The following is an 11609-nucleotide window of genomic DNA, read 5'->3' as shown; positions in this document are numbered from 1 at the left end:
TTTAGTTTGATTCTGTGTTTAATCTTGCAAACATAAAAGTTACTCTAATGTGTATATATTAACATTATCTAGAAAAATACATGTGGGGATACGTTTTCTATTTCCTGTTCAGAGTAGCAAAGGTATCGTGTCGTAATAAATGTGTAGATTGGTATTGTGATTCTCTACCTATAAATAATAATAAAATATGTATGTTCATTTTACATTAAACATTTAAGACTCATATCATTATCATTATTAGTATTTATTAAATAGACAGGCGTTCATGAAACTTGCACAGTGGTCACATATGCGCGCATGACACTATAATACATTGTTGCCTAGCGTATCGATAGGCCATATTTAAGATGATTCCTTAGAAGCATTAGGGTTACTCAGTTGATAAACTAACAGATACGGGCGCCTTCAAAATTCAACGATACGAGATAATTCGAGAAAAAAATTCATTAAAAAAAATACTCTTGAGCGAGTATTTTTTTAATGAATTTTAATAAGGCCAGCGGTCTACCATCAAGTCTACGCTCCTACCAGGCTCAGTAAACGTGGCAGCCAGCCAAAGCCTTGGACAATAGACTGTTTGTCAATCTATTCAACGTAATGACGTCCTGGAGTGTTTGTTTATAAGAAGCTATTCTTCTTCTGAAGACATCTTACTGTAATGTGCTGCGTTCAGACCAGTTTGAAGCTATAACAGATAACCCAAGCGCAAATATTCCAAAGTGTTACCATTTATAATGAACGCACAATTGGCAGTGCAATATGATTGGCATGAAGTAGAATTTAATGACTTCGTCACACCTAGAGATATACACTTGCTAGAATTAGGTTTGCTAAACAGCCGGCCACAAGCCGGCTGCTTACACAGCCAAACCGGCTCATATATGGTAACAACACCTGTATCGTGTAGTATCGCCGTTAAGCATTGCTTCAGAGGATCGCCACGGAAACTTATGATGATTACTTAGAAATAATTGTTCGTTTTATGGAGGCAGTGATGACGTTGACTCAAATCCGCTCGAGTTTGACTTTGTTGTTAACCTACACGAAATAGCGGGACAATTGCTGTCAATTAACAGGGAAACTATTGAACTCTTCTGTCAGTTTACAGGGCACGAACAACTGCGCGAGATTTGGTGAAAAATTTTAAATCGTCATTATGTCCGTTCCACTGCGAAACTGTCGTAGCAGCTGCATTTTCACCTGCGTAGATCAGTTGTACTATAAAAGATGTAAACAAGCAGGTAAGATTGAATATGAGTTGAAGGAGGTCTTACTGCGACAACCATTCTTGTTTGGGTTTTGCGTACTCGTAAGATTTTAGGATTTTAGGAAGATACAGTGTGATGCCTTTAGAGTCCCAGAGGCTTGTCAGCCATATTTTTCTAAAAAGCTGCTTGGCCTGTCATCTTAGTTAGAAATGTAGTACGATACGGGGTTTTGTATTGAATCTCAAATCCACGGCAGGCATTACAAGTATTCGATATTTTTTATATGTGGTGTCATATGCAATGGATAAAGAAATTTCCATAGAACAAAGGTATGTACCTTAAATACGTTGCGATGTACATTGTGACGACGATACGCAAAGAACATCTGCAGCTCAAGAAAACAGTAAGTACGATTTTACTAAAAAATATTGTAATCAAGTTGTTCCGTCGATGTAAACGTAGTTTGTTAATCATCGTTAAGTAGTAACTAACCTTTACCCTAGCTTAGCAAAAGCGAGTGCTCTACGGCAGTCTGCTTTAGCCTTATACCACAGACAGATTTTCACAAATGATATCATTTCGGCCACGGTATTTGACCCAATGCCCTCACATCACAAATCGACCTAGAGTTCTACGTCCGCTACCTCCAGTAAGTACTGCTTTAATAAGTCTGCCCCAAAGCAAGACATTATTGGGTACGATAGGTGTGTCTAAAAAGCGGCCCGTAACTCATCTTCATTATAACCCAGAAAATGCTACCTTTTAAAGAGCTCAAATAAGTATTTGAGCTTAGGTGCCTACAAGCAAAATGGGCGCTCGTTTAAAATGGGTTTATGAAGTTCCTCCTGTATCTGACGTAGCGGATATCAAAATCTATGCGCAGCATGCGGTCGAGGTTCTCCAGCCTACCGCACAACCTCTCCGTCCCCCCCATCCCACCCCAGAAACGCAGCCCGAAACCCTACTGGACTCGAATGTCCAGTTGGGTTTCAGGCTTCTAGCTGATATACATCCCGAATTTTACTATTTAGCCTCCATTTCTAGGACGATTTGTCGAAACGTATGATTCACAGCGATAAAGGTACATGCATACGATAAGTGTATACGCGTATTTATATATTTACTAATTTGTTTAGAGGTATATTCGTTATGTCCCACAAAAGTGAACGTCTGTTGGCACATTCCATTTATTTCAAGCCATTATATTATTTAAGACCCAGTAACAGTATGTTTTGATATTTTGAACTGTGTACTGGCAACACGGGTGTTTAGCTATATTAATCCAGTCAGTTGATTTGATCAATAAAATAACTTCAAACGTCTTATGTGGGGATGTTTATTTCCCAGAATGTGTTTGCTTTTGTTCTTAGATATAGAGTTAAAAAAGCGATTCTGCAGAATTAGATCATAGTGTTTGGCCGAAGCGTTATCGAACATTATACTCTGGTCTTTATGGTCTTTGTGATAACATTAGTAACACTGTCACGGCCCCACTTTTTCGAGGGCTCTGGGCATTACTTCATTGTTATGAAGAAAACGTTCCGAGTTAAAGATACCTCTACTCTTGCATTGTGCTGCCATTTGCAATTCAAAGTATATAAAGATGTGAGCTTTTGCAGCTCGAATATCTCTACCTTTCATAAATTACATTTTCGAATTCTATGTGACAATCAATCATACAAGTAAACGGTATTGTGCATAGTATAATGACTAAGGCCTTATACACACAAAGCTCAAAAATAAGGTGTTATTCAGTTGCTGTTGAGAAAAACTATATTAATAGTTACCGTGGCGTGCTGCATAGTGCCCTATTCGAAAGTAATAAATCAAAGCCTGAAAAAAGCTAGGAAAGGTAGTTGACTAAGCACACAATATTTAGAGCCTAAATACTCGTGAGAGTAGTTGTAATTACGAGTACCTCCGCGATCTGCAACACTCCGCTATCACAGGTATATCAAAGGTATACATCTTAAAACCAAATATTGATAGCACCTTGAGAAAGCAACTCATCTGGGCTAGGGAATGTCAACATAATTATAGTTGTTACCCAACACACAACGCGTCAGGATTTATGATACCTTAGTAGGTCTGGTATACATCCCATTGTAAACATGGTATGTATGCCCACAGATGTACACAAGCCCATAGAACGCTTTGCTCAGGGTGGATCTTCCTCGGTAGAAGAACAATTGGATCCTTTTCTTCAAGGTAATTCTTTCGCATGTATACAGCAAAGAGCATCATTGGACAACTGACTAAAAACGTTTATTTTTAAAATAAAGCACGGGATAGGCCCAATTCTAAAACGACCTTACTAAACTCTTTTTGCGCAAAGGTGTCTAGTACTTTAAGATCAAATCCTTCAAATTGATTTTGTATACTAAATTGCTAGTACAGGCAGTAAGTATACTATATGCGAGGACGGGCCCGCATGTTGTTTTTCGTTGTTGCATCTCCCTTTGCGGACATGTGGCCATATGACCTTTAGCGATATCTGAGACAGTACAGGTATAGCGGCAAATTTACTGGCTACTTTCAATAATAATAATAGCAGTGTTAATAATGTTTTTGGTGAGTCTTTACAAAAGCGTTTTAAAACACTAACGATCTACGGGAATGGGGGGCTTATTGTCGATGTGGCAATGATGAGTATGACTGATTAATCGTGGTTCACAAGAGGCTGTAATATCATTGGGATCGATTCAATCATCAGTAATCAGGTCGGTTCCAATTGGCCTGTTCCATAACCCAGCGTTGGTTTTTTCGACCCGCACATTTTTGAAGGGTCAAGCCGTCAGGGCTTGATTTTGAGGGCAGATCCAAACATAATCGGCTTCTAATATGGATTAATCTTCCACTCTGCAAATTCAAAAATTTTACGATGTTAGCATAGCTGTCAGATAGCTTTAGAGGGTCAAAATGTTCAAGTGCAGGGCTTGAAAAGTAGCATATAATTGTGGCGCTGATAAACAGTGCTCCTATTAATGCTAACCTACCTTAGGTTCGTACGACCATTTCTGGCGGCCAATGCCCTGGCAGGCTATCATAACAACGGATGTATCAGCAGTACTTTCTGGAGAATCCAAACAGATGCTTTCGTCGCTCATAAGAAATCCTTCAGCAGTTAAAGTGAAAAGCTGACGTGAATATGGGGTTACAGCGCACTCTTCTAGGCGAAGTTTGCCGACTGGTTGGTAGTAGCTTTTTGAGATGGGACGGCCCATGCATTGTGCACTTGACTGGTGTCGGATCTGAAACGACGAGGACAATGCTATATGTAAAGCATAGTTAGCTATTTATCCTGAAATCGTGCTTAGGCAGCGCCGCATGTTATTAAAAAAACGGGTGTCAAGGCAGGCATTTCTTGTTCAAACAACTGTATCCTTATTATAGATTCTAATATGTTGTAGTTGTTCTTCTGGAGCGCCGTATATCGAATAGAATACAGATCTGTCGCTTCCCATTACGTAACTGTTTGTTCTTAAACGCCACCACGTGAATTGATAACCCCAAATTTTCAAAGACTTTATTTAATACTGAAGTCGGCGTGTTTGTGTCTTGGCGATTTGCACACGCTATCGCATACTGACTATCATATTCTATAGCAACAATTAGCACCACGAAGGATTTCCAGTTTTAGCTCTGCAAACTTCACGTGCATGGAGTGCATGGGCTGTTTCATCCGCTGCTCTGATAGCATCTATTTTGCTGAATCATTCACAGATCCTTCTCTCTCTGCATCTCTCCTCCGCAGCAGCTAAAACAACAGTGGATATGCGTGCTTCGTGCTGATGGTCGCCGATGGATTCGATTCCTGTGTTATTTTGCCTTAAAGGAATTTATCACAACGCTGTGGCTAATTTCTAAATGGAGATTCTGACTCTCTACTGAACCTGGGACACTCAACGTGAACAGTGAAAATCCCCTGAGGTCAGCTAATATCTGTTCACCTGAAGCAGCGGTATTGCCACTGTCGTTCGCATATCTGGATCTCGGATATCGGGATCCCATATCTGGAGCATGCTGGTAAATTTGGGGCTGAAACGAACGATTCAGCATGAAAGTTGGGTTGCATGTAGTTTCCTTAGTTTTTCGCTCCTAGAAGGCTGCGGGTGGAGAAGTTACTCGTGTCAGGAACTGCTGAGCAGGTTAAGTGTAGACAAGCATATGCATCCTTTGATAACTTCGTCTGTCTTTATCAGGGGCCAGTCTATCAGATTTTCAGTCCGTTTCGTAATTCAACCGGTAGTCGGTGCACTTATGCTATTTCGTTTGAGTGGTTCACTGTCGGTACAATGTCAATATATATATCTTCGAGTGATTTAATTTACTCGAAGCCTGCAACTATGCTCGCATGAACTCGTAGAATTAATTATCTTTCCACAGGCGACTCCGTTAACTAGTTTGATTGAAGGTAGATATTGAGACTCAGAAATAATTTAAGAAAAGAGCCGACCGGTGTTATCAATAGACAACATCTTGTCCTGTTGTTGCTCGGATGCGGCGGCGGCGGCCAAACTCACTTTTTTGCAGGGAAAAAATTGATTTTGTAGGGCTATGAACGGGTTTTGATATCGGGAAATCGGACGGGTACTGTCAATACGGAATTGTCTCGCTACAATGTAATCCATTGCAAGAACCCAACTTTGCACAGCCACTTGTTTATGTTTTTCCACCATTTACGTTTTTCCTGCAGTGGGCCATCTCTGAAATAATTTATCCACTAAGCTGCAACAAATTTTGTTACCATCTTCCTAAACGTTCACGCTCTGCATATAGCATGTCCAGTTTTAAGCCGCTTTTAATTTCTGTGGTTCCAATGAGTACGCTCTGTAAACCATAGGTACCCGTCCCCAAAAGTGACAACATAGTGTCTAAGAATGCTCTTTCATCTTCTTACTCTATTGGGCTAAATTTAAAACAGTCAGTAGCTAGTAAGATATTGCAATCTCTATAGCCTATACTGCTAAGCTTCTGTAATAGGCTTAACGCTACTTTTGCCTTTATGGGTGTATGTCTGGCGCCACACAACTTCTGGAGACTCTGGTAGTCGTCTTTGTTAGGCATCCGGAACTTAATTCCGGAAAGCGTACGTGTACCATAGTGAGCCATCGGAGACTGCTTCTAAGTTACCCCCTCGTAGGTTTTAGCGATGCAAAGTTTGACTACTTTCGTAAAAAAGAGTCTCTCATAATAGATGTTTATAGCCTGTTATTTTTTCTCCCTGCTCGGTAACTCAACAAGCAGAGTCAGTAAAAATACGATGGGTCCAGACATCAAGAAAAGCGACTCTTACATACCTTAAGTAGATTATGATTATTAAATTGAGATATGTTACTTCCTCGTTGCTCATTTTCTCTGCCAAATAACTGTATAAAAAGCAAAGCATAATATTATGCTTTTAAAACAATTCAGTTCCGACGACGATGATTCAGCATCTTATTAGGTTTACGCGTGTACTGTGAAATCATACCTTTCCAAAGAATCGGTCATGTCCTGGAAAGAAGTTTTCCGGCCAAACATTTTTTAGATACCAAGCAAATGATTTGCAATGTAGGCGCTCCCGTAAAGCTTTCCGGGAACTCACATCCATTGTAGGACGGACCTTTCGAGCCTCTGTAAGAAGTAACCAGCACCAGTCGATTTACAGTTATGTTAGTTACTTAGCGCTAGTTTCAAATAGGTTTTACAAACGCCACGTTGTGAAAAACTGAAAATTTATGATAATAAATATCCAAACCAAGAATTAGGGATATATCTTGATTAAGTTCACTTTCTGGTTAGTCAAAAGTTAGAGCCTCTGTTTCTAATCGGCCCTTTCCTGCGCCATTTGGATGGAAGAACCCTTCGTGAAACGTAGAAAGGCTCGTTTGATACTTTTGCTTAATGTCACGTGAGCCGAATCTGTTTCAAATGCGTATACACATAGCGCTTCTAAGTAATAGGCTTCAGAGAACATACGCTTTATAATTATACCGCGTTGATTGATAAATAACAAGTCTCAACAATGTAGAAGTCTAGAAACATCCTCTAGTCGCAGTAATGCATAAATAAAAAATGTAATTATACAAGGAAGCGAATATGCGCACTCTTTAGGCGTTCGCCTTGCACGTAACTATGTAACTGAAAAACAATGCAGCATCCATTAAGTTCCCAATACTCCTGTTTGTGTGCTTACCCAGATTAAGATTGAAGTACAACTCCTTCCACTCGTCCATCCAAACCTCAGCTACTCGTGCTAGGTTCTGATAAAGGACTCCACCTACTCCGCGACCACCAGGAAACGTGTAAGGCGAACTACGACGGAACACGTGGCCTACACGGGAGCAGGGAACAATCTCCAGAGAACCGCCGCACTGCCATATCTAAATATAGAATAAAATACTGCCGTATTTGTAGAAACATGTGATTAAAGAATAAATTCTCGTAGCTTTCTATAAACGCTGCGGGAGTCATCACATCCATTTCACAACTCATTTGCATGTCACTGTGACTTCTGAAATACGACTTAATTATCAAGAGCCATCACAAGGGTCTAAAATTAGCAGTAAACACTTTACTTACCCGAATAGACATCTCAACATTTTCGCCTCCCCAGACGTCCAGCTGTTCGTCGTAGGCTCCCATTTCGTAAAAATAGTCGCGATCTATAGCAAAGAGGCCACCAGCCATTATAGGTGTCTTGAATGGTTCAGACGGACTAACGCGTCGTTTGGCGCTAACCGAGTGACCTACCGGGTACCATCTGGAGATTCACGCAGATCAAAAGAAGTCAAATTGATATCATTCTTATTTTAATTTATGCATATATTTAACAAATAGTACATTTGCCAACTTTTCTTTTTTTTTTTATTAGGGCACAATTTCATATAATGACGCGAATTGTGCAAGGTGTTCCACCCTGGGTTTCGATTGTTTTATAGTAACGCCCTAATAAGTATGGATTATTAATCCTAATGCGAATTTTAGTACTTGCCTAGAATAACTTGAATTGACTTTTATGAATATTACATACTAAGACTGCGTCATTGTGCATTACTGAACAAAATTAAATTTATCCTGTACACTCTAAAAAATTAAATGGTTCTCGAATCACTACCGCTGTACCTAAAGTGCAGTTCCCAATTGATGGCACCCCACAATAATTCGAAGGTCTTGATATAAGCGAACGTGTCGTCATGAATTATATCGATAACTGGACACACCACTCGTGATCTGCAACAATAGAATAAATAACACAATCTAAGGTAGGGAAACTTATACTGAAGTTAAGCAAAACAAACTGTTGCCAACGTTGGGGAAAAAAATACAATCTTTAATTTCCTAGACGAAGGGAACTCGTAACTTGCATAGATTCATCGAACGTAGCTTAGGCGCGTAGTAAAGGGTTGTGGGGTATTATTTTTATAGTCTTCTTGAATTTGCTTTATCGCTAGGTGGTCAAGCGTTCCTTCATTGTATCCACGCTGTGGGTCGGTCTTTTTGGTATAGCCTGAAAGCAGTATTAAAGGATCTTAATAGGCTGCTTTGTAAAAGAAAACGTGAGAATATCGTTTCGTTGGGTCGGAATGCCGAGTAAAGGAAGGATTTGAATTGCCCAGACTCGAGTAATTGTAGTTGTCAAAATTGACAGCTTCTTCCCAGACGAAAAACACTTTTGCGTCACTGTATGAAAATGGAGACCATTAACGAATCGTCGTGTTATGTATTATTAAGCGGTCGTTAGAATACCAAGTGAATGTTGGGTACTGAACGAGTTTTGAAATGGTCTGCACCATATATTTCGAAAAATGTTTCTAGTTTAAAGTTTGGTATTACTGTTGAGCACTGCTTTATATGGCTAACTTCCACCATAAAATAAAGTTTGTCAACACCGGTTCCAAATTTAGGCCACTTCACTTGTTTTTAGGTTTTGCATGCAGATACAGTATCAGTACACCACCGCTAGAATAAGACTAGTTATCACAAACCTCAACAGATAGTAATGCATCTATGACAAACGTATATTCGAAAAAACCGCAAGTTCAGCATTGGGAAAAAGTACCGTAAATTTAGACAACCTACTCAAATTCCCTGTCCCCTATGTTAATTACATCATTACAAGATCGGTGAGATATAACTGGTGATGGTAACTGGGTAATACTTCACATTTTTCTACAATAATAGGACCTATACTCGTGATTGCGCAAACTAGTTCCGTGCATAACCTAAGATATTAGCGGAAATACATATTTCAAACTGGCGCTGAGGCGAGAAATGATCGTCGATAGTAACCAGAATAGGTGCTGATTCAAACGAGGCTCACCTGTCTTGAGCTATTCTTTCGAGAAGAGGTTCTAACCAGCCATAAGTACATTCGCAGTGAGCATCGAGAAAAGTAAGCACGCGGCCTTCGGCAATTCGAGCCCCTAGTAAACGTGCTCTAGTCAAGCCAATCCGACGCGGAGACCTAACCACCTTTAATATGAAAGTTATAATTTTATAAATACTATGGAAGATTTAAATTTTCCGATCTCCGAGTAAGAGATTGAGGTAATCGTCAACGACAAACGGAGATTTCATTTTATTTAAACTGACAGAATTCTGTCCGTCTTCGTTTGGAGTAGTAAAAATAGAATAATATATCTCTCTCTCTCTCTTCCTCACTCTCTCTCTCTCTTCCTCTCTCTCTCTCTCTCTCTCTCTATATATATATATATATATATATATACACACACACACTTACCTTTATAGGAAAATTAAGCGATGCAACATAGGTATCAAGGGAATGCTTCAAAAACTCTGCAAAAATACACCAGAAATCACTCAAATTACACTGACCAATTCATGATGAGGGCATGTGTGTCAGCATTGCCTACAAAATAGAATTAGCGCCAACTATCTAGTTATTAAGCAATGGCCTATAAGAAAACAATAGTTACCACCCTATTCCGTTGCCTTCTCGTCACCCTTCTGTCACAATAATCCTTGTGTACTTCTCCCGTTTGTTTTGCCATTGTGCTTGTAAACCGAACTCTTGGCAGACATACCGTTTTTAGAATTTTAGAATTTGTACAACGAAACCGGAGTGACAAGTCTGTTTACTCGGTTCGTTCCTTTTCAGTCATCATTATTCATTGCACCCAAAGCACACAAATCATCATCAATCCTTTGGTCCCAGTTTTTAGGGTTCGTTTTGAAGGCTCCCGTTGTTTAGAGCTCAAGGTAACGACGGAAGTCTTTATGCGCCAGTGACAAGTGACTAGGAGATACGCAAGGTAATTTGAGGACACTGTATAGTCCCAATGCTAAAAAATTTACATATATTTATACATGGGAAATCCCATTTTGCTGTTATTCATACGTAAAATGTTCGATTAAGCCATTATCTGTTAAAGATATAATTCCATGAAACACTTGCACACTCTCTTTGTTCTTTATTTAGATCCACGCCAGCGATAGAATAAATGTTTAAAAGCAAAGCTCCTTCAAAAACTGCGTAAACTTAACCAATCTCCATAGTTTTTGATTACCTCGCTCACTGGCGTCGTCGACAAGGATAATCTCCCGAACGATTTCTCTAGGTGATCGATTGATGATTGAATGAACCGTCCGGAGTAGAGTCGACCATGCTTCGTTGTGGAATACGATGATTATCGATGTATCTGGGAGGTCTGATAATATCAATCCTGACAATGTGTGGTTTCGACAACTAGAATGAAAGGATATTTCTAGTTAAATGGGCTTACATTTTGGGCAGTTAGGTTCTTTGCAAAGCTCAGATCGACTCCCTGGGATCTAAACGCAAAGAAGAGAAGTAATATGGGCACGCTTATTAGTGGATCTGTTAGAAACAAATACCACACGAATAGCAGAGCGAATGGTCTGCCATTCCCCAGTTTACCCAGTGTCAGGAACATAAAACCAAACGTTAGACTATGGACATAAAGAGAAGGAGGGAACTTATCCTCTACCTATGCAGTTCCTCACCAGATTGTCTCAGAACTGTCTATATCGGATAGGGAATGCCCCATCATACTTCCAAGCTATGCTTTGAAGCGCTCCGGGGATACCCATCATCACACATTCGCCTATCGTTCTAGATTGAGATGATGCATAAGAAACGGTTACACCAAGCCTGGACTTGTAGCCGCTTTCATAAACGCAGTTCGGTTCTTCAAAAAGGACATGGCTGCCTAGAGGGAGCTGGAATAAAGAAAGTGGATTCAAGAAGAGAAAGCTCTTCAGCGTTAGGTTTACTAGATTTATAGAGATTAACGATGCTCAAAAATTGGTTTCGCATGGTAAACAGAGGGACAATAACTTTTCCGGCTGCTAGATAGCTCGTCTGGCGTGGTGGAGAACCCAACCGAGAAAACCCCGGCCTAATGACCCAGTACTCCTTCTGAAAAGTTTGTATTA

The 11609-nt window shown here is 39.9% G+C and overlaps 1 protein-coding gene and 1 long non-coding RNA gene across 3 annotated transcripts in view; one reads left to right on the top strand and one right to left on the bottom strand.

Annotated features, from left to right (window-relative positions):
- Positions 1 to 228: 228 nt before the first annotated feature.
- LOC111253785 (polypeptide N-acetylgalactosaminyltransferase 5-like) overlaps positions 229 to 11609 on the bottom strand; it is a 22442-nt gene continuing 11061 nt past the window's right edge. For both annotated transcript variants that reach the window (XM_022813751.2, XM_022813753.2), the window contains 9 exons: positions 10721 to 10899; positions 9934 to 9989; positions 9514 to 9665; positions 8316 to 8423; positions 7773 to 7953; positions 7387 to 7573; positions 6682 to 6824; positions 4205 to 4459; positions 229 to 4067 (listed from right to left, as the gene is read on the bottom strand). In XM_022813751.2, the coding sequence (XP_022669486.1) occupies positions 3918 to 4067; positions 4205 to 4459; positions 6682 to 6824; positions 7387 to 7573; positions 7773 to 7953; positions 8316 to 8423; positions 9514 to 9665; positions 9934 to 9989; positions 10721 to 10899 (1411 nt within the window). In that variant the 3' untranslated portion in view covers positions 229 to 3917. The remainder of the gene's footprint in view (positions 4068 to 4204; positions 4460 to 6681; positions 6825 to 7386; positions 7574 to 7772; positions 7954 to 8315; positions 8424 to 9513; positions 9666 to 9933; positions 9990 to 10720; positions 10900 to 11609) is intronic.
- On the top strand, positions 1109 to 7668 carry LOC147754215 (uncharacterized). The gene is made up of 2 exons (XR_015317847.1): positions 1109 to 1241; positions 7391 to 7668. It is a non-coding gene; the product is annotated as an uncharacterized LOC147754215 (long non-coding RNA).

The sequence above is a fragment of the Varroa destructor genome, unplaced genomic scaffold (genome assembly GCF_002443255.2).
Source record: "Varroa destructor unplaced genomic scaffold, Vdes_3.0 BEIS01000007.1, whole genome shotgun sequence".
In the NCBI taxonomy this organism is placed as follows: domain Eukaryota; kingdom Metazoa; phylum Arthropoda; class Arachnida; order Mesostigmata; family Varroidae; genus Varroa; species Varroa destructor.
The sequence above is the reverse complement of the archived record's forward strand: the minus strand, read 5'-3'. Positions and strand labels throughout refer to the sequence as shown.